We start from the raw sequence: 23,345 nt of genomic DNA on the forward strand, positions 1-23,345 counted from the left end.
GCAAGTACTATAATATTACGATTAGTAATTTTAGGCTATATGTTTGTCAAACCTAGCTGAAAAGGTAGTTGAAAACTGAAAAGTAGCTGAAAACTGAAAAGCTATAAGCTCGAAGCTGAAATCTGAAAAGTTGTTAGGCTAGCTATCATGCTTAAAAGTGTTTGGTAAAATTAACTTTTTAATAAGTTGATAAATGTAAAAAGACTAAAAATGACATCTTCATACAATTTAAATAGTTCTAAATTTAAATATGTTTGTTTATATATTAAAATATAAAATAGTGAAATCAATATATTTTAATAAAATATAAAGTAAGAACATATATTTAAAGACATATAAAGTAAAAAAAAATGTTTATAATTTATAAGATTAGTTCATACAAAAATCAATGTTCAAACACAAATGTCAAATTGAAATTACAACCAAACATATTGAAGAGAAAAAGTCAAAAAGACTTAGCCAAAACGATTTTAATTGGGAAGCTACTAGCTTGTATAATAGTATTTCTCACTGTTACAATGTAGTATCTGTTCATAGCGGCTCAAACCCACTCCCATAATCCATGTGAAAATGTAAATCAGAACACTGGTGCCACTAGACCACAAGGTCTTTGGCAGAATGAATAAGTTTTTTTTTTTTTTTGAAATAATGAATAAGTGTCTTTATTTGTATTAATATTAAAATTTCCAGATTAGGTACTGGTTTAGCTAGAATTTCCAACTTCTTAGACTTTTTCTGTCAGCTATGCGCGCGAGTTATATATCCTCCACAGGACCACAAGAGGCCAATTGTTCAAACTCAATAGACACTATTACTTCAAAGACAACGAAATCATATAGAAAATTCAATGAAATTTCCATATTTCGAGTCTTGAAGTAATTAAAATATGGGTTTGAAAGTTTCACACATTAGTCTTACCTCACACACCCGGCCTACTCTTATCTATGTGGTACAGAAACTGTGAACAAAAATTTCCAAAAACAAAGGAAATGAAATGTGGAGAAAATGTATAAATCTGTAAACGAAAAATTTATAATTTATGCCCCTCAAGTATAAGTCAATTATAAACGTTACCCCTCAATTTTAAGTGGTATAAATATTGTCCCTGAACTTTCAAGATGTGACCATATATTGTCCCTCTTGAGTGGCATAAATTACATACAATATATGATCCACATGTAATGCAGACTATGGTCTATAGTATAATTTTTCAAAAACTAACCATACCAAGAAATAATTTGTGCTTTCGGAGGGGCTTTTGAGCTAAGATTTTGATGAATGAAGGGTAGTTAGCAGGCCAGTCATTTTTATTAGGTAGACTTGATGCATAGATCTTGATATTTCCCATCTACAAATGTCGATCACATCTACCAAAACAAGTAGCCATGTTCTCCCTTGCTAGCTTATATCTAGAATTGATAAGCCATATAAGAGAAATTGTTCAAGCAAACTTGTTCACACTTCTATATACTCTGTATGAAATATCAATCACTTCAACCACACATATTATTAGAAGAGAAAAAAAGTACAGTGAAAGTTCTTTACCAAAAGGGAAACTATTTTACAAGGATGTTATTGTATATGCTCTACCTAGGATCCAAGACAGTCATGGTGCATTCGTTGTTTGTTGAACCTGTTCCCTGTGTGCTTGAAGAGCAATCACCTTTGTTTACTCTTTGTTCTGTGAAAAATCCAGGCTCTTTTGCTTCGGGTAAGATATTGTCGTTGGACAATATTGTTACCACATAAGACATGGTCGGTCTATCTTCTGGACGTTGTTGCACACATAACAATCCAACATGGATACACCTTTGAACTTGAGACAGATCACACGACGGAGCAAGATGGACATCAATTAGTTCCAACGCCCTGTTTTCTTTATACAGTTTCCATGCCTGCAAAGTGAGTTTAGATAAATAAGAGTACTGATAGAAGCGATTCACCAAAAATAAATTTTATATATATATATATATATATATATATATAAGTGTAATTTTTTATGACCTACATGACCAATAAGGTTGAGATTGTGGTCTGGGTGGGAAAATCCTCTATTTCTTTTCCCACCCACAATTTCCAACAACAAAACGCCAAAACTAAATGTATCTGATTTTATTGAAAATGTTCCGTCAGTAGCATATTCAGGTGATATGTATCCACTGCATCAAAGAAAACAATTGTATTAATAAAATTAATAGAAAACAGTTGACGGTCCAACATAAATAACACAATATATATAAAGGTTCTAACTGTGTCCCAATAATACGGTTTGTATTTGCTCCTGTTGCATCTCCTCCGACACTTCTTGCCAACCCAAAGTCTGAAATCTTAGGATTCATATTGTTATCCAACAAAACATTACTTGCTTTAAGATCTCTATGAATGATCCTTAGTCGAGAATCTTGATGAAGATACATTAATCCTCGTGCAACTCCATTGATAATGGAATGGCGTTTTGGCCAATCAAGCAATATGCTCTTTGCTTCATCTACCAAAAGGATGTTAATCAACTTAAGGTTTCACAAAATATATAATGAAGTAATTATAGTGCATTGATGTAAGGGAGAGATTAGAAAACCAAACCAAATATAAAGGTATCCAGGCTTTTATTTGACATGTATTCGTAGACCAAAAGCTTTTCTTCTCCTTGTATACAACAACCAAGGAGCTTTACTAGATTGCGATGTTGAAGCTTGGCAATACAAATTACTTCATTCTTGAACTCTTGTAGTCCTTGCGTGGAAGTCTTTGAGAGTCGCTTCACAGCAATTTCTTGTTTGTCTTCTAGAACACCCTGAATATTTGTAGTAAACAACATATAGATGTTATGAATTGAATCTATAGAAGTTTTAGAAGTAAACATAGTTTCATATACATAATACATACCTTGTAAACAGCTCCAAATCCACCCTCTCCAAGTTTATTGTTTTCTGAAAAGTTATTTGTAGCTCTTGATATCATAGACATGTCAAATAATGGTATTTCTAACCATTCTTTCAGCTTCATCATTTTCTCCTTACTCTTTTTGTAGAGGTACAAACCAAAGCACAGAACTAGCAAGATTATTATAGTTAGCGGTAACGAAGAACCTAAGATGATTTGTACTTTCTTCCCCTTTGAGCTATCATGACCAGATTCCTCTGTATACGTAGTATCATGATAGTGTTAGTTGCTTCAACCTTTTATCCAACTAAATATAGACAATTGTATGCACACAATGTCTCAGAAAAAGAAAAAGAAAAAGAAAAAGAAAAAAGAAAAAACTCTTGTATAAAGTAGATGAAAATATTTTGTATTCGTACCAGGTATCTCAGAAGAATCGAGTCTGATGTAAATGTCTTGTCCATTCTCAGACAATAACCGAATATCAATCAAGTCCTTAAACCAAAGCAAACAACCACTTCCTCCATTGCTTATATCTAAACTTGAATAAGCAGTGCAAGAACAATTGCTCAAACACTTGTGCTCACACTCTTTAAGGTTCATAGTTGTGTTAAACCAAGAATTTGTAGTGTCTGGCAATTTTATGCCAGAATACTTCTTGAATCCATCTGTTCCATTCTTGCATTTAAGAGGTATCCTCCTATGGCAACCATCAGACCAGTAATCCCATCCCCCTCTTGTATTATTCACAAAATTTTCCAAACATCCACAGATTGGAGAGCCTGCTATGTTACAGATTCCATTTGCACCACATTTTGCAAAGTTGTCACAAATATCCATTGGAGCTTTGATGAAACTGGCCCAACTTTGAGTTTCATTCATCCATGTAAAGGATTGGAAATCACCAGAACTACTCAAAACTAACCTTAGTAAAATGGAGTTGTTAATGATATCATATCTGACATAAGCCTCCCTGGGATTCATGTATACTTGGTACTTGTAATGAGGATTATCTGGATTTATTCCAGGTGTTCCACTCCATCGCTGACCATTCCAGGGTCCTGATGTGTAAATCTTTTCAGGACCATTCTTTATTACACTCTGTGGGTAGCCGGCTGGATCAAAATGAACTGTGAATTGCCCTGAAGATGGATCATTTTCACTCTTCCATGCCCTCACATATACCTCGTGGCCTGTCACGAAATTCCGCCCAAGCTTCATTCCTGGAAAAAAAGTATCAGTTGGGTAATCAAAACTCTGCCACAGGAAATTCTCCGGGTTTTCATCCTCTGAATCTCTCACCACAAGATTCCCTGAATCCAACAGTTGCGCCATCGGATTCTGAGCTGATCTTGAGGCATTGGTGGACCATATAGTGTCATTCTTGCCATCAACAAGAAGTAACCGGCCAGGCTTAACGATCTTCAAGACCGCAGATGTTGTGTTAGTTAGGGCAGTTTCTCTGTTGGCAATCCATATTATTGTTGGAACAGGAATTTGGTTGTACCATATACCGACATATCGGTTTATGGAACCAGCAGGGATGCTGAGAAACCCCATCTTAAAGCTCCCACTAGATGAAATGATTGTGTCGTCATCTTTGAGGAACTGAGTGGAAGTGAGTGTATCCCTTGCATGGGAAATTTTGTGCATGGAAAGCAAGAAAAGGGAGAACAAAAAATGCAGGAAAAGAGTTCTCATTTTGACAACCTATCTGTTTCTAAAGTGAAATGTTTGCTGTATATATAGATTTTCTGTTTTGCTTTTCTTGATGAAAATTTATTTTTTATAGATTGGAAGACTTTAATTCGCTTGACCTTAGATGATGGCAGAGACCAAAGACTCCGTGCATTTGCTGGCATTGATATATATATATATATATATATATATATATATGTGTGTGTGTGTGTGTTGATCAGTTTCAAATGAGAACATTTGTTAACCTGTGTGAACGTGCGTACCATTTATCTTTCTTGATCTTGTTGTTTTTAATTTTTTTGCCGGCTAAATATACATCACTGCACCACCGCGTCACTACATCGGATGCACCACTTCAAACATCTTAGTCGTCTAATTTCTCATTTCTCATCTAAACGGTAGATATCTAGGAGTTCACACATTCACACTCAAACATAGATTCACAACTAAAACCGATAGTGTGTGATGCATTTTTACATACCTAATGATGAATCGACATTAATCGCAAGGCAAGCACTGTCCGCATTTGAACTAGTATGTGTGTATGTATGTATGTATGTATATATATATATATGCATACCTTAAATTTATTCTAGTTTTACTTCTGTCATAGATGTCAGTTTACTTACACTTGTGAATTGGTTGGGAGTTGGCACATAAGTCATAGCTACATTAATTATTGGAAATTGACCTTAGCTAAGCAACGTACGGCTTACATCATGTTGGGCGGAGGCTGATAAAAGTAAAGTCTATCACTTGGTGGCAGAAGATTGTTGAATGGAAGACGATAAATGACTTAAAGAGTCAAGTCTAGCACCCAACTTCCTGAAAATGTGTAGAGGTATAAGGAAATTAAGTTTCGCATTTGCTACAAACTATAGCTTTTGACGCAGAAGTACGCGTTTGATCTTAACAAATGGTATTAGAGGCAAGTCACGAGTTATCCCAATAATAAATGTAAGTCTAGCACCCATAGTGGCTTGAAAATTGTTGGACGGAGCCTAGTAAAAGGCACATAAGAGCATTTAAGACAAGACACTCGGTGAACAGATCAACTATACATCTAAATTTTCCAGATTAGCTTTTGGTTTAGAATTTTCAACTTCTTAGACTTTGTGTCAGCTATGTGAATTATCCTCCACAAGAGGCACTATTACCATATATCTTAACCGATCAGAGCTTGACCTTGACCCTAATTAGGCCAATTATATTGTACTGTTCAACCCCACTAGACTTCTAATTAAGACAATGATATTACCATATATATCTCGAGTCTTGAAGTGAAATATGGGTTTCAAATCTGAGACAGTCAAGTTGAATAACTCATTTAACATCATTGCCACCAAATGCAAGAAGAGTATTAGGTTGGGCAATCCTATATATCACATCATCACGAATAAATATTGAAGTTAACTAGTTTTCCCTATAAAATTCATAAAAACAAATACAAACTTTGGGTAAATATAAGTAATAACCCAATTATACATACTTTTTTAACGGGGATCGAGAGATGAGATGGTCACTTGATTTATGGAACATGATGTTTCTTTGGCTGAAGAAGAGTTTGCATCAATTACCCTTGTTTTTGTGAAGAAACTAGGCTCTTTAGCAATGGGTAGCTCAACATCGTTAGCCAACATATGTACTATGGATGACATGCTTGGCCTATCTCTAGGGTAATGTTGAACGCATAACAAGCCGACATGGATTGATCTTAAAACTTGAGGCAAATCAAGTGGTTCATCCATATGCTTGTCTATAAGTTCAATCAATCTACCATCTCTATAATGCTTCCACGCGGCCACGCCTGTAGTAAAGAGGAATTAGTATATCAAGACTTCCATTCAAAAGTTAATGAATAAATAAATATACTTACAAACAAGACATACATGGCCAAGGAGGTTCTCATAGTGATCTTGGTGATGAGAAAATCCCCTATTTCTTTTTCCACTAACAATTTCTAGTACCAAGACACCAAAGCTGAAAACATCTGATTTAATAGAGAAGATACCGTGTCCTGCGTACTCCGGAGACATATAACCACTGTGTTTGAAATTTTAATTTGTTATGTTCAATGATCAAAAAGCAAACAAATGAATGCAAAATGAAATTGAAATATTAATTACAGTGTTCCAACAACTCGGTTTGTATTTGCTCCTGTCTTGTTTAATCCAATGCTCCTTGCCAAGCCAAAGTCTGATATTTTTGGGTTCATGTCAATATCCAACAAAATGTTGCTAACTTTGAGATCTCTATGAATGATTTTTACTCGAGAATCTTGGTGCAAATACAAAAGCCCTCTAGCAATTCCATTGATAATGTTGAAACGTTTTGGCCAATCAAGTAATGCTCTTCTTCTATTATCTGCCAAAGATTTTTATACAATTTATTTCTGTATATTCTATTTTTTAAAAAAATCATCCAAGAATGAAACGTTCCATTCCAAGCATACATTTTCTTGGCTAAAAGAATTCTATCAAGGAAAATATTTAAAATCTAAATTGACATTGATGAAGTGATCAAATGTAAAAACAGAGTTGATTAAAAGTTAGATGGGAATACCATACCAAATATATATGAGTCAAGGCTTTTGTTTGGCATATATTCATAGATTAACATCTTTTCTTCTCCTTGAATGCACCACCCTAGAAGTTTCACAAGATTCCTATGTTGAAGTCTGGCAATAGAATTGACTTCATTTTTAAATTCTCCAAGCCCTTGTAGAGACGTCTTTGATAGACGTTTCACAGCTATTTCCTTTCCATCATCCAGAACACCCTATAAATAGAATTTTTAGATTGTAGAAAGTGATGAATACTGTAAAATGTTATTTCATATTTAGTTAATAGTATGCAGTATCATATTTCTTATAAGAGCATATGCATAACATTTTTAGAAGATTGGGATTATGCCAATTCAACATACCGTTTTCAATTGAATGTGTGAAATGCTATTTAGAATTTTCCATTTTGTATCCTACCCATTTGATATTCCATAACGAGGGTGAATATGAAAGTGAGAGTAAGAAAAGTGATCAAAAATATCTTTGGGCGTACATGAAACACTTTCCAAGAAGTCTTTAATCACCGTCACTCAAATAACATGGGAAATCTATATTAGAACTTATGAGATGCAAGATGATATGCAAAACGCATTGGTTGCTTTTCAACATGTCTCTTTATAGGTGTAATTTAGAGATTTGTCAAAAAATTTCTTAAACATAGTTTTAAACTAAACCACAGCAAAAAGCAATGATCAGGCTAAGAAACCTCCGAGTATTTACTTGTTCATCATCAAGCATCTACAGAGATTCCCTCTATCAGCCCATAAATACTTAGGAACGTTGGAGGTTACATGATGGTTGAAACCACCATGTTCCAAACTTAAAGTGATGTTTTAACACCTATAATATCATTTCAAGTTTACATAGCATGCTTCAAAATCTCGAGTATCTTGTATCCATTTACTATATAAATTTCCAACTGTGTTAAGACAACATTATTTTCTCTACTAAATATTGGTTTCAATGATTGTAAATTATTCATGTCTAAATGAATAAAATAAATTAAAAATATTGTTACCTTGTAAACTGGCCCATATCCTCCCTCGCCAATCTTGTTATTGAGTGAAAAGTTATCAGTAGCTCGTGTTATAGTAGCTCTTCCTATTGTAGATACTTCAGATAATGTTTGATCTTCTTCCCACTTTAAATGGATCTCCTTCCTTTTACGTTTGTATAAAATTACAATCAGAGTCATGGTCAAGCTCAGCACCAGAATTCCAACCAATACTGATGAACTGATCAATTTCATTCTTTTTGATTTCTTGCCCTTTGAGCTTGAAGTATGATCTATCAAAAAAGGAATTGAAAAGAATAAAAAGGAATGCATTAGTGGCAAGGTCAACATATTATTTCAGAAACAGCCAGGAAATCCATGATAAATTGTTACCTAAATCAGAGGAAGCCATCCTTATGTAAAGATCTTGATCTTGCCCATCTGAAGGTACCACACTAATGTCAATCAAATCGCTGAACCAAAGCAAGCAGCCATTTTCTCTGTTGCTTATATCTAGACTTGAGTAAGCCATGCAAGAGCAATTGTTCAAGCAAACTTGCTCGCACTCTTGAAGGTTCAAACTGCTATAGAATGTTGAAAACTTTGTATCTGGCAATTTAATACCAGAGTATTTTACAAATCCATCTGAGGAGGATCCATTTCCACAACTAAGGGGTGTCCTCCGAACACACCCTCCGGAAAAATCTGCCCTGTCCCATGCTGCTAAATCTCTAGGCAAAAATTTATCCAAACATCTACAAAACGGGTAGTTATCATAGTTGCAACTCCCATATGCTCCACAGTATCCATATTCATCACAATCGTCTGATTGGTACTTTAAGTAGACGAGTCCATTCCCCTGTTCCATCTGCCCATATATACGCTTCTAGACTCCCAGAGTTTGTCAGGACCACTCTAACCAAAGTTGAGGTATTATTGACCTTAAAATTGGTGGAAACCTCATTCGAATTCATGACTACAGATAATCTAACAATATAACCTGTTTTTTCAATTCCACGTGATCCACCCCATCCCAAACCATTCCATGGTCCTGATCGATGCACTTCCTTTCTACCTTTTCTTAAGATGAGTTGAGGATATCCTGCAGGATCAAGGGAAAGCTTATATTCCCCCATCCCTGGATTGTTTTCTGACTTCCATGCTGATATAGTTGTATCAAGACCAGTAATGAAATTCCTCCCGAGTTTCATGCCTGGCAAATGAGTATCTGAAGGATGGTCAAAACTTTGCCACAGGAAATTCTCTGGGTTATCATCATTTGCATCAGTCACCACCAGATTCCCAGAATCCAATAATTTTGCAACCGGATTTGGGACTAGTCTGGAAGCGCTAGTATGCCATATATTAGCATTATCGTTGCCATCAACTAGAGCTAGCCAGCCTGCAGGATTGGTGATCTTCAATACCAGTGATGATGTATTAGTGAGGGGAGTATCTCTATTGGCTACCCAAACTACAGTGCAATATGGTATTTGCTTGTACCATATGCCAACATAGCGATTCTGTGAATTGGCAGGGCTAAAAAACCCCATCTCAAAGATTCCACCAGAAGAAACAATAGTATCGCCATCTTTAAGGAATAGAGTGGAGCTAATGGTATCGTGTGCAAAGGAAATCTCCCGAACTGAAACTAGGAGAATTAACGAAATTAGCAACAGGAGAGTAGTTACCATTGGTAAATTCTTTTCCTAATCTATCTTTTCTCCTTATGTTTGGTTCAGTGAGATGCGGTCTCTTTCTTTGTATTCATCAGCATAACAATATAGCATAGTCATCACCAAGTAGTAGCCGGGGCAGTGACTAAAATGTGCATTTTTTTCAAAAAGGTTTTCTCAAATGTGCATGCACATGCACCTTTTGAAAACCGGATAAAAATGTTGGAAGTGCAGTTAGTAAATGTGTTTATCCAATAAAGCTAGGCTTAGGGGATCAAACCTTGACCTTGACCCTAATTAGCCTAACTTCTCAACCTCATATACTATTCATAGTCAATGATATTAATCTATTTTGAAGTACAATATGGGTTAATCAATAGTTACAGAACCACCAAAGCCTCCAAAGAATTTACCTTAATTGTCCAATGAAGTGGCACCGACCGTGAAGGATTTCTGCTTCTGAATTGAACAGGCAGCTTTAGTGGCAGCCCTTTTCACCCTTTTCTTAATTTCCGTTTCCGTGTTGGCCTGGGTCCCCCCATTATCCTCCAAGAAAGAGCTGCAATGTAAGCCCTCTTCTCTCATTCCTGTTTGCTGATGCTCTGGAGAATTGCCATTCGCCTGCAAATAAGCCCTCAAGTGGGCAGGAATTGTTACTAATTCAGAGGCTTTTTATTCCTTTCTTCAAGCCAGTATGAGCCCTAGAGCAAATGTTCAAACTAAAGGAAGCACAAAGCAGATAGGTCAAATTATGGCTATCTTAACAATCTGAAAACTAGGGATGATATATTAGTGAGGGGAGTGTCTCTGTTGGCAACCCAAACTACAATGCAGTAGACCATAAACTCTGCTAACGGATCAGACCTTGACATTGACCCTAATTACTATAAGAGTTTATTACTGAAATGGTCTCTCGACTATTGTGAAATTACCAATTTGGTCCTTGACAATTTTTTGTGCCCAATTAAGTCTCTCGACTTTAAAAATTTTAACCAATTTGGTCCTCCATTTATTTTGCCGTTAAACATCCATTAAATCGGGACCAAATTGGTAATTTTGCAATAGTCAAAGGACCAAATTGGTAACTTTGTTATAGTCAAGGGACCAAATTAGTAATTAATTTTTCACTGAAATGGTACCTTGACTATAGCAAAATTACCAATTTGGTCGCTTGACTATAGCAAAATTACCAATTTGGTCCTGATTTTAACGGATATTTAACGGAAAAATAAACGGAGGACCAAATTGGTTAAAATTTTCATAGTCGAAGGACTTAATTGGACACAAAAAATTGTCGAGGACCAAATTGATAATTTCACAATAGTCGAGGGACCATTTCGGTAATAAACTCTTACTATAATTTCAATCTTCAAAGACAATGAAAACATAGGAAATTCAATGAGATTAGAAAATTTAATAAAATATTGTATCACAGAAACTTCAATGAAATTACCCTCATTTTTATACTCCATGACCATGAAGGAGCTGCAGCTGCGCTGTAACTCCTCTTCTCCGTGTTCTCATTATTCTGTTTGCTGATGCTCTGATCTGGAGAATTGCCTGGGAAATGGGAATTATTAACTCAATGGCTTCTTTAACCTATTTTGTTTTTTTAATACTAGGCGACTCTGGTATAATGTAGAATCTGTTCATAACTACTTTCTCCACCTACCGAATTAAAGAGACAACAGTTTCTCGAGGCTCGAACCTACCCTTTTCACATGGGATAGCAACCGGATGCCACGAGACCATAAGTTCATTGGCAATTAACCTATTTTGTTGTTTTCGCTTAATAAATTATATGTTGTAAATGAATTGAAAACACATAATATATTAACAACATATTAATCTTGCAGTTAATATATTATATGTATATAGTTAAAAGATAAAAAAATGTCAAATAAATCATCGAATTTGTATTGTTCGTGCAATTAGACTATCAAACAAAAAAAGTATGCAATTAGAACATTAAATATACAAAAAATATGCAATTATCATTTTTTACCTGTTACCCCAAGTAAACAAAAAAGTTAAATTAATGACTTGGCATTTCATATAATTAATTTTAAAATGTTAATGTTTATGTGAACCGTTATGCGGTTATGTGGTCAAGTTATAAACAGAAATTTATTTTAATTATTATTTTAAAAATTAAAAAAAATTAAAAAACATGTGCTCCATCTTAACTAAAAGTCTAAGCTGATAGTTAGACTACACATTTATGTTTATATTTATGCTCAACACAACCATGGCTACCGCCCTTTTGTCCAATCTGGACAAAGGGGTTAGCCATGACGGCCCCTTCTTTGTGTTGAACAATAATTTTTTTTTTCTTTTCAAAATCCTCTCCTCTATACTCTGTTGATGGACGAGGTGTGTTTGCTTCTACATAGACGGAGGAGGTCTGCCTCCTCAATCTACATAGAAGGAGTAGGACACCTCCTCGGTCAATGTCGACGGTGGAGGAGTTCGCCTCCTCCGTCAACGTCGATGGCCGGAGGAGGAGGCTGCTGCCTCAGCTCTTCTATCGATGTGGACGGAAGAGGCTCCATTTTTTAAAAATAAAAATTTATATTATATTATATTATATTTGTTAAATAATTAAAATTACAACTCAAACAAGTGATTTGAGATATAAATTATATATTCTTGACTAGAAGTCTATAATAAGATCCTACTTGCAAGCTTGAAGCTGCCTGTGAAGGAAAGAAGCAAAAGTTGCAAGCTCTGAGTTTACATTATATAACTTCATTAAATTCAAATAACTAGCTAAAACCTAAATCAGAAGAAGCCAATTTCTCCATTCCATATATTTAGACTGGACTAAGCCATACAAGAGCAATTGTTCGAGCAATCTTGCTCACACTTCTTTATATAAAATATCAATCATTTCAACGAACCACGCATTATTAGAACAACACAAGCTAAGGTACAATAATACTTATTTACCAAATTAAAAGGGAAATATTACTCTCCTACGATTTTTAATGTCAACTCTCTACCGAGGATCCAATGCAGTGATGGTGCATTCATTTCTTGAACATGTTCCCTGAGTGCTTGAAGAGTAATCGCTTGTGTTTTCTCTCCGTTCTGTGAAGAATCCCGGCTCTTTTGCTTCGGGTAGAGTGTAGTCATTAGTCAACATTGTTACCACAGAAGACATAGTTGGTCTATCACTAGGACATTGTTGAACACATAACAGTCCAACATGGATACACCTTTGAACTTGAGATAGATCACATGATGGAATTAGATGCACATCAATGAGTTCCAATGCCTTGTTTTCTTTATACAATTTCCATGCCTACGTAGTTAATTTAGCTCAATAATGAGTGATACCAGTTATTCACAAGAAAATAAAAGATAAAAAAGAGTAGTTAATATATTATGACCTACATGACCGATAAGGTTGAGACAGTGATCTGGGTGGAATAAACCTCTATTTCTTTTACCCGTCACAATCTCCAAAAGCAAAACACCAAAGCTAAATGTATCAGATTTTATTGAAAATATTCCATTAGCAGCATATTCTGGTGATATGTATCCACTGCATCAAAGATTCAACAGAGAGCATTTTATTCTTTATTTTTGAATCAAAGGTGGACATTAGTATTAATAAAAGTAATGAAAAAAAATATGGATGCTCTAACATAAATAACACAATATCAAGGTTCTTACTGTGTTCCCATAATACGGCTTGCATTAGCTTCTGTTACATCCCCTCCAACACTTCTTGCAAGTCCAAAGTCTGAAATCTTGGGATTCATATTGTTATCCAATAAAACATTACTAGCTTTAAGATCTCTATGAATGACTCTTAGTCGAGAATCTTGGTGGAGATACATTAGTCCTTGTGCAATTCCGTTAATAATGGAGTGGCGCTTTGGCCAATCAAGCAATTTGTTCTTTGCATCATCTATCAAAAGGATGTTAATCAACTAATGTTTCACATGCAAAATATATACTCAAGTAACTATTGTACATAATTGTTGTATGGGTTATTAGAAAGACTAACCAAATATAAAGGTATCCAAGCTTTTATTTGCCATGTATTCATAGACCAAAAGCGTTTCTTCTCCTTGTATACAACACCCTAAAAGCTTTACTAGATTTCGATGTTGAAGCTTGGCAATACAAATTACTTCATTCTTGAACTCTAATACTCCTTGTTTGGAAGTCTTCGAGAGTCGTTTCACGGCAATTTCCTCTTTATTATCTAGAACACCCTGAAAATTTGAAGTAAACAACGTCTATAGGTTATGAATTATTAGTGTATGTTTAGAAATTTTGAAAATAGTGAGATTTTAGCATACATACCTTGTAAACAGCTCCAAATCCACCCTCACCAAGCTTGTTGTTTTCCGAAAAGTTATTTGTAGCTCTTGATATTGTAGACAGGTCAAATAACGGTAGTTCTAACCATTCTTTGAGCTCCATCATTTTCTTCTTATTCTTTTTGTAGATATACAAGCCAAAGCACAAACCTATCAGGACCATTATAGTTAGAGGTACCAAACAGCCTAGGACTATTTTTGCTTTGTCCCTCTTCAAGCTAGCACGAGTTTCCTTTGTAATTGGCTCTGTAGTATCAAGAAAGTTTTAGTCATCACAACATTTTACATATCCAACAAAATATAGAAAATTGTATGTTGTCTTACCTAATGTATTGGAAAGAATCAAATCAAATGTAAATCAAAATTGTACCTGGTAACTCAGAAGAATCGAGTTTGATGTAAATGTCCTGTCCGTTCTGAGGCATTACACGAATATCAATCAAGTCATTAAACCAAAGCAAACAACCACTTCCTCCATTGCTTATATCCAAATTTGAATAAGCCGTGCACGAGCAATTCCTCAAACACTTGAGCTCACACTCTGTAAGGTTCATGGTCGTGTTAAACCAAGAATGTTTCGTGTCGGGCCATTTTACACGGGAATACTTCTTGAATCCTTCTGTTCCATTCTTGCATTTCAGAGGTCTCCTCCTTCGACACCCATTGGACCAGTACTCCAATCCCCCTCTATTATTCTTTGTAAATTTTTCAAAGCATCCACAAACTGGGGAATCTGTGGCGTTACAGATCCCATTTGCACCACATATCGCATATCTGTCGCAGACATCCCTAGGGACTTTAATGATACTGACCCAGCTTTGGGCCTCATTCATCCACGCGGAGAATTGGAGATCACCAGAGCTAGTTAAAACTGCCCTGGCCAAAACCGAGTGGTTAGTGATTTCGTATTTGCCAGAGATTTCCCTGGGATTAATGTGCACTTGGTAGTTGTAATGAGAACTATCTGGAGATTTCTCGGAGGTTCCACTGAACCGCACGCCATTCCAGCACCCTGTTGTGTACGTTGTTTTGGAACCATTCTTGATTACTATTTGTGGGTAACCAGTTGGGTCAAAACGGAATGTGAATGGCCCTGAAGATGGATCGTTTTCGGTCTTCCTTGCCGTGACATATACCTCGTGGCCTGTCACTAAATTCCACCCAAGCTTCACTCCTGGAAAAAATGTATCAGTTGGGTAATCAAAACTCTGCCACAGGAAATTCTCCGGGTTTTCGTCCTCTGAATCTCTCACCACAAGATTCCCTGAATCCAATAGTTGCATGATCGGGTTCTTAGCTGATCTTGGCGCATTAGTGGACCATATAATGTCATTTTTGGCATCAGTAAGAACTAATTGCCCAGGCCGAACGAGCCTCAATACAGCGGATGTTGTGTTAGTGAGGGCAGTTTCTCTGTTGGCAATCCATATCACTGTCTGAACAGGGATTTTGTTGTACCATATACCGACGTATCGGTTTATGGAACCAGCAGGGACGCTGAGAAACCCCATCGCAAAGCTCCCACCTGATGAAATGATGGTGTTGCCATCCTTGAGGAATTGAGTGGGAGTGAGTGTATCCCTTGCATGGGCAATTCTGTGCATGGAAAGCAAGAAGAGGGAGAACAGAAAATGCAGGAAAAGAGTTGTCATTTTGACACCTTATCTCAGTATCTGGTTCTTGATTGAAATGTTTGCTGTTTATAGAGGAAAATTTATTTTTTATAGATTGAGAGAAGTTAATTGGATCACCTGTGGCCTGCCAAAGATCCTTGTGGTCCGGTGACACCCGGTTTACACTTCCAAATGGAAATGAGTGTTTTCGAGCCCCAGTAGAGTTAACTGTTGACTCTTTGTGCTTCAGTAGGTTGAGAAAGTAGCGGGTGAAGTGCCCAAGTCCGGCTTCTCCAAAATGTGATGGCAGTTTATAAGGAAATAAAGTTGTGCATCCACTATTAACTATAGCTGTGGGCATTGTGTTGTGTTTGATCCTAAAAGTGGTGGACAGTTAAGACTTGCTGATGCTAGGAGAAAATAAATTAAAGGGTTTATTTTTTTACAGACCTAATATCTTCTGAGGTAAAATCTCATTTCTGTAGTAGTGCAATGACTCAGTACAATTGCCGGCAAGTGGGCAATTTAGTGCTACCATACGTACTAGACATGCCATTGTAAAGGGAAACTGTTCCATCTACCCATATATACAATTGTACAGTCCAAGAGCGTCAGGACCATTGAGATATTAAAACCCTGACAACTTGTCATCCTCACACCAATTTACTCCGGGCACCACATTAAATTGGATTTTTCATTGTTTAGAGTCGTCGTGGACTCGTGGTGCTTGTAGTTTTGACTTTTCAAAGTAGATCAACGAATAGGCAAGAGTACAAGAAAGCTTAATCAAACAACTTTAAACTTTTATGTCCTGGCCCGGTCAAAGTAGATTCAGGACTTAAATGTTACATTGGTCCTGGACTTTTTAGTTGTCTGTAGGGGATTGTGGCATTTTGCTCATGATTGATGGTTAGGCGGTGTTTTGTGTTATCATAGTGAGTTGTTTAGTCTTGGTGTTGTTTTGATTTTTCTTTCTGTTCATTTTTAGTGTTTGCTAGTTTTTGGATGGGAGTGTTAGTTGGTCCCCTTTGTTTTGTAGACTTAGTCATGTTAATCGATTCCCCTATAGTACTTGTTGTATGTGGAGGCATGTCTGCATACTTAGTTTAGTTTTTTGTTACTTTGCTTATTATTGGATGGTTTTGTGGTGCTGGACATTTTTTGACCTCTTTGGACCTTTTTCTTGTTTGATTTTGAATTTTAATGAAGTGATTTCTTTCCTGAAAAAAAAAATTCTACAACAAAGTAATTTATTACTCCGTATTAAATTAGAACCAATCAATGCAAGTCAGGTTGTAGAAGTAAATATATTAATGTCCTACAAGATATTTGTTCACTTTGAGTTTTGATCTCTTTCTTTAAATACAGTCTACTGAACTAATGAGTAAAGCCTGTTTGAACAAGTAAATATATAATCCACAGTACAAAACTACAAATGGAATCCTAGAAGTTTCACTAGACTCCAATGTTGAAGCTTAGCAATATATATAACTCCATTTCTGAACTCTTCCCAGTTCCCACCTATTAGACTAGTTGTTTGGTCAGGATGAGCTCTACTCTTGGGTTAAGCATTTTGACAATTCATGGGTGTCCTGCAAAATGCAAAGACACCTTTCCCCATGCTCCTAGATCTCTAAGCAAAATTGTTAAGGAAATGACAATAATCGTAGTAAGCGTAGAATGGAAATAAAGTAGGGTGGAGAATGAAGATTCTTCTAAATGTCGTTCTTCAAGGATGGCCGTGAAAATTGGATTATGTGCAGTTAAGCATGACTGCACACTTGGTAAATGAGCAAAGGAATTGGATTAGGATTCCCATATTGGTCATAACTCGTAATCATTGGAAGATGCGCCACCATATTGACTAGTTTGACATATGTATCGCCTCCACTGAGGCTCGATCTTGTGACCTCCCGTATGAGAGAACCACAACATGCCATTTGAGCACAAAGCTAATAATGACAGTTGAATAGGAATTGTCAAAAGCCTTGTGGTCAAGCGGCATAGCTGTGGCCTTCCTAAGTAAGAGGTCACAGGTTCGGCTACATTGTAATAGAGTCAATAGTATTAAAAAAAAAATCAAGAGATCTCCTAACTTCACATGTTGTCAATTTGCTAATTAACTAGGGTTTTTCTCTCTACAAGGTTGAAGTTGGAGTTCTAAGCTAGACCTCTAAGTTTATGAACTAAAACTAACTAGAATGGCAAAAGTCCCCTAAAACAATCCCACCAAGAACTATTTATACATCACTTAAACTGGCGTTGGTACTCAGGCCATACAATTGTACGCGTGCTCGTACCGAAGCCTTCTCTCGTCTTCACAATTACCACGCACGTGATCTATTTTCTGCATGCCTTTACTATTTTCACCCCTTTCGAATAAGTATGTAGTTGATTATCACATTGACACTCTCGAATCTCTAAGGAGTCTATAAAAGTATATCTCCTCCTTCCACAACTTGAAGAAGATGACATTATCATGAAATTTCTTAAAGAAGAAGATGATTTTTGTTAACGAAGAAGGATTTAGGGTTTGGAATCTCAGAAGGATTCGTCGACTGGAGGAAAAGAATTACTATAAATATGTATTTCTAGCTTTATAAACCAATAAACTAACATTGTGCTCAGATGGCATGTAGTGACTCTACCATATGGGAGGTCATGAGATCGAGCATATTACAATGTAATAGGGTCAGTTGTATTCAATTCAAAAAAAAAAAAAAAAAAAACTAACCAAAAGTACCCTTTTACCTTTGAAATTCACGGTGCAAGCGGGAGAAAGTAATGGGAGGACCGCAGAAGGTCAAATATTAAAACTCGGAGGGCTACGGAGTCCAAATTAAAAGTTTAGGACTATAGATAGCAAAACCATCAAACCCGGGGACCTTGATGGGTATTAACTCAAATAAATAAAGTGGATGCATTGCATTAATAAGCTCATGGAAATTATGGTCACTAGGAATTAGTGGCATATATACCTAAATAGAGGAAGACATTCTTATGTACAGATCTTCCCCATCCACAAGTAGAACTTTAATGTCAACCAAATCTCCCAACCAAAGCAAGCACTCATTTTCTCCATTGCTTATATCTAAACTTGAGTATTTGGCAGTTTAACACCAGAATATTTCATGAATCCATTCGAGGGACATTTTAGGGGTGTCCTGCGAACACACCCTCCAGAATAATCTCCCTTACCCCATGCCCCTGGATCTGTAGACAAAAATTTATCCAAACCTCCAAGATTATCAAATGTTTCAAAACAGTAAAAATTTCAAGAATGCATAACTATGACCTACGACATAATTTTTTTTTATATATAAAATTAAGTGGTGTAATAGTAGTTTTAGAGGGAATCACCCTCACTGGATTGTACCCAAACATAATTTTTGCAACACAGAACCTTATTAATTGGCGTAATCCATGCTTCCTCTTGTTGTCACTTCAGGCAGAAATGAATTCTTGATTTAATCCAGTCCTCTAGTGTGCTTCACTACAATTTTAGTGCCTTGGGACAGTGTACCTTCGAAAACAGTACCAAATCATCCTTCCAATTCCCCCAAAAGACAATGATAATATGTATAGTTTCTATTCTGTGTTGAATATATATTGTAAATAGGTGTACCGTTTCATCAATGTCCAATGCGTGATTTTAATTAATTGACCAAAGTTCATGTTAAATTTTATATTGTATTTTTTTAATACACTCTAACATATTCATAGTATATGTTTATTGTTTAACAATTATGTCAATTTTGATTGGGATGAGGTTCGAACCTAAAATCTTATGAAAATCACCGAGTAAGTTAAGAATAATAAATAGTTAATGGAATATTCTGTTACTAGTTTACATTGACGGAATGCATGTTTATTTAAGAAAAAGTAATGATATACTAGGTAATAAAGTAGGAAAAATAAAAATAAAATACTAAAATAAAAATAATATAAACCATTCATTTCAATAAACAATAATTGCACTAACATTTTTTTTCTTGTTAGGAGCCTAATTTTATTGATTCTTAATAAGTTTGTAGATTGTAGATACATAGGTAATTTAGAATTTAATCCATTATTAAGTCCAATGCCTTGCCCAACCCAATGAAACATTTTATATGAGTAATGAACTTCGATTTCTTGGTAACTGATGTAACCAATCGAAAATTGAACTTTAATTTTTTTGTCATATATTTCTATATTATTGGTCAATTTTAGTTAGTTATGCAAATTAAAAAATAGCTAGTGGTTATTCGGTTTTCGATTAGTTATTGATCATATGTAATCGATGCTAAATCGTACTTTACTTGGATTATAAATTTTTTTTTTTTTTGGTGATAAGAGAAATTGCAATTAGTTATAGATGGGAGTTGTCTTGTGCTTGTGAGTCAATTTATTATGTGGACCATGATTCATACAGTATTGTGTGAATAATAAAAAACATATTTTTAATATATTAAAAATATTTTATTTATGTGTTGAATGTACATTATTTAATAGTATATATAAAATAATGTACTAATAATACTTAAATAATGTATTATATATGTACACAAATAATATATTTTTTTTTAATTTATAATTTACGTAACTGTTTGGATTAATAATGCTTCGTACGTATTGATTGGACAACGTCATTGGACAGTTGCTGCTAAATGTCTATGTAGCCATGCAGGTACTATCTGTCACATTTAAACAATTAAAATGTTACGATACCATAGTGTTGACGTTGGACCATTTCCTCAGATGTAGAGAGAGCGGAAAGGCTCTGTTTATTATATTGAGAAAATTGAATACAAAGAGAGGACTAGAGGAGCAAAACAGTCTAATATTTGTGTGTGTATGTATATACGATGAGAACTAATCTAATTTATTAAAAAAATAGGTATATGTATGAGATTAATTGAAAACTAAAAATATACGTGCGTATATTAAACATCATGATGTGTGTATATTAAACATGTCACTATGTTACACCCGTTACACGGTAAATTATGCTGTGGACCCAGGTCCACCTTGCAAGGTGGACTTGGGTCCAAAACTACGTCGTTTTTGTCTCTTTTTTTTTTTTTTTAAATTAGTAAACATATTGCTGAATATAGAGTTGTCCAAAAATGTGTGAATGTAGAAGTTTCAAAGTGTGAATGTAGAGTATAGAAATCGTGAATGTAGATTTATGATTGTGTGAATGTAGAGTTGTCCAGAAATGTGTGAATGTGGAGGTTTCAAATTGTGAATGTAAAGTATAGAAATCGTGAATGTAGCATGTGTGAATCTGTAATAGAGTTAAGAAGTTAAGTTGTGAATGTGGAGTATAGGACTTGTGAATATAGATGATAAGTGCAAAAGACGCCACCTTTACAAGGTCGTTCTCGGATCAATTTGTGCATAATCAATGGCTTTTATATTTGATTTGAGCTTTAATTGCGTTAAAATGCTTGTTATTGCCATTGGACCCCGTTCCACACTTGGTTAATCATTTTGTAGGTAAAAAGATGGGCAAAAAGGCAGAAAATGGCTAGATTTCGGAGAAGGATTCACGAGTCGAAGTTGGAGTGCAAAATAGACCATGGACGCACTGTGGACGCTCTGTGGACGCGCAGTGGACGCCACGCGCGTCCACCGCGCGTCCACGCCTGCGTCCAACTTTTCGTTCTCTGATTCTCGCACAGCAGAACCGAAGTCTGCTGTGGACGCGAGGCGGACGCGCCTTGGACGCCCGCGTCCAATTTTAAGCTCTCTGAAGTTTGGTTCGCTATGCTGTGGACGCGCACTGGACGCGGGGTGGACGCCCGCGTCCAAATTTCGAGCCTCTGAAGTTGAAGTCTGGACGCAACGCACACTGGTGGACGCGCCCATGGACGCGCGTCCACCCTGGCATCCATCGCGGAACTTGGCAGTTTTTGCAAGGATTAAAAGGGGAATTGAGCCAATTTTCAGACACTTAGACTTAGATCCCTAATTCCACACCTAAGAATATTTCTTTCTCTTGGATTAGCCTAGAGAGATCACTCCACATTGCAATTCTTAGTTTAGATTAGAATTAGAGAAGAATTCCATTGTTGCAAGATTGTGATCTACATTCAAGTTCAAGATTAAAGTTCAATTTCAATTTCAAGTTCAAGTTCAAATTCAAAGTTCAATTCCTAGCTAAGTCTTCCTTTTAATTTCTTGTCATTACTTTTACCTTTTGCTATTTCAATTCCAAGTATGATTATATAGATCTTTGTGGATTTGGATTGAGCAATGTTGTATGGATATTCTTGAGCTTTGAATTGATCAATTATGTTTTGCAATTGCTTTGATTATGAGTTTGGTTGTGTGAGTGGTGATCCACTTTGACTCTTGTGTAGGGGTGATCAACCTATATGAGAGGTGTTTGGAGAAGGAGTCTCATCTACGAGAGTAGAGTTACTCCTTAGCCTAGCCTAGCACATTTCCCTCTCACCTTTGAGAAAAGGGAGAGGGAAGGCAAGAGGCNATGATCACAAGGATGACATTACGGTCTAAGAAGTGAGTCTATTGACCACGAGAGTGGCGGTGGTGTTGGTGACCTTGTCTCATTTTCATAATCTAAGTGTTGCTAGCCTAATATCTTAGGAAATCAAGGATACCTATATGAGTTGCAAGATCCAAATCCTCCTTTCCAATTGATTGTTTCCCATATTTGTTCCTTATTTTCATGATGTTTAATGCACCTTTCTTACTATGTTTGGGTTAGCTTTCAAACACTAAACACTCTTGTGCTTAATCCCCTTACCGCTCAAATTCCCTTCTTGCCGTCCTTTGAGAACGATACTCGGGAACTTCTTCCCATTTTATTCACCTACACTCTTTTCACCTCCCACGAAAAATACAACTCATCAATAGAGTTTTGAATGTGTCAATGCATAACAGTAATATAGTTACTAAACATATAATCATGTAATGTGTGAATGTGGAGTTTACAAATTGTGAATGTAGAGTATAGTGTATGTGAATGTAGACCCAGGTCAAGGTGAACTTGGGTCCACGGCATAACAACCCATGTTACACACAACAGAGGCATAACAACCCACCCATGTTACACACAACAGATCATAATGCTTTTTTTTTTTAGAACTACTGACTCTATTACAATGTATGTAGTATCTGTTCATAGCTACTTTCTCAACCTACTGAAGCATGTGAGAGTGTTAAACGGGACACCAAATGCCACTTGACCACGAGGTCTTTGGCAGAAATCATAATGCTTAATATGCCACAGACATGTTTTTAATCTATCTAATGAATTTAATCCATAAATCCATCTTTTTAATAGATGAAAAAGATTTTCATGGACTTACAAAAAAGTTGGTTCTCATATAATAACAATTATATATATGAGCATATGTCAGCCAACTAGGATACTCTCACAATTATATATATATATATATGAAATATGAGCATATGTCAGCCAACTAGGATACTCTCACAATTATATATATATATATGAAATATGAGCATATGTCAGCCAACTAGGATACTCTAAACCGCTTGCTTATATGTGTATTGACTATTGCCTTTCACTTTCTCTTGGTAGATTTTGATGTGGATGGTTCTTCCTCTGCA

At 35.8% G+C, this 23,345-nt stretch overlaps 2 protein-coding genes across 2 annotated transcripts; both read right to left on the bottom strand.

Moving 5' to 3' along the window:
* Window positions 1-1,586: 1,586 nt before the first annotated feature.
* On the bottom strand, window positions 1,587-9,144 carry LOC116027612 (G-type lectin S-receptor-like serine/threonine-protein kinase At4g27290). Its single transcript, XM_031269316.1, has 13 exons — window positions 8,532-9,144; window positions 8,163-8,431; window positions 7,149-7,359; window positions 6,708-6,945; window positions 6,458-6,624; window positions 6,080-6,388; window positions 5,889-5,956; window positions 3,303-4,593; window positions 2,887-3,140; window positions 2,584-2,794; window positions 2,251-2,488; window positions 2,009-2,159; window positions 1,587-1,895 (listed from the first exon to the last, which is right to left on the bottom strand). Exons 1-13 carry the CDS (start codon window positions 9,004-9,006, stop codon window positions 1,587-1,589), a joined length of 4,191 nt encoding a protein of 1,396 aa, XP_031125176.1. The 5' UTR covers window positions 9,007-9,144.
* Window positions 9,145-12,812: 3,668 nt separating this feature from the next.
* Window positions 12,813-15,752, bottom strand: LOC116027616 (G-type lectin S-receptor-like serine/threonine-protein kinase At4g27290). Its single transcript, XM_031269319.1, has 6 exons — window positions 14,519-15,752; window positions 14,132-14,298; window positions 13,830-14,040; window positions 13,493-13,730; window positions 13,211-13,361; window positions 12,813-13,118 (listed from the first exon to the last, which is right to left on the bottom strand). Exons 1-6 carry the CDS (start codon window positions 15,750-15,752, stop codon window positions 12,813-12,815), a joined length of 2,307 nt encoding a protein of 768 aa, XP_031125179.1.
* Window positions 15,753-23,345: the final 7,593 nt, after the last annotated feature.

The sequence above is a fragment of the Ipomoea triloba genome, chromosome 8 (assembly GCF_003576645.1).
Source record: "Ipomoea triloba cultivar NCNSP0323 chromosome 8, ASM357664v1".
In the NCBI taxonomy this organism is placed as follows: domain Eukaryota; kingdom Viridiplantae; phylum Streptophyta; class Magnoliopsida; order Solanales; family Convolvulaceae; genus Ipomoea; species Ipomoea triloba.

Coding starts and splice junctions, on each gene's coding strand:
- LOC116027616 (XM_031269319.1), bottom strand. CDS start 15,752: ATGCACAGAATTGCCCATGCAAGGGATACACTCACTCCCACTCAATTC. Junction 13,362..13,492: donor AGCCGTATTATGGGAACACA/GTAAGAACCTTG, acceptor TCTTTGATGCAG/TGGATACATATCACCAGAAT. Junction 13,119..13,210: donor GTCTCAACCTTATCGGTCAT/GTAGGTCATAAT, acceptor TTAACTACGTAG/GCATGGAAATTGTATAAAGA.
- LOC116027612 (XM_031269316.1), bottom strand. CDS start 9,006: ATGGAACAGGGGAATGGACTCGTCTACTTAAAGTACCAATCAGACGAT. Junction 5,957..6,079: donor CATCTCATCTCTCGATCCCC/GTTAAAAAAGTA, acceptor TGTGATATATAG/GATTGCCCAACCTAATACTC. Junction 2,160..2,250: donor AACCGTATTATTGGGACACA/GTTAGAACCTTT, acceptor TCTTTGATGCAG/TGGATACATATCACCTGAAT.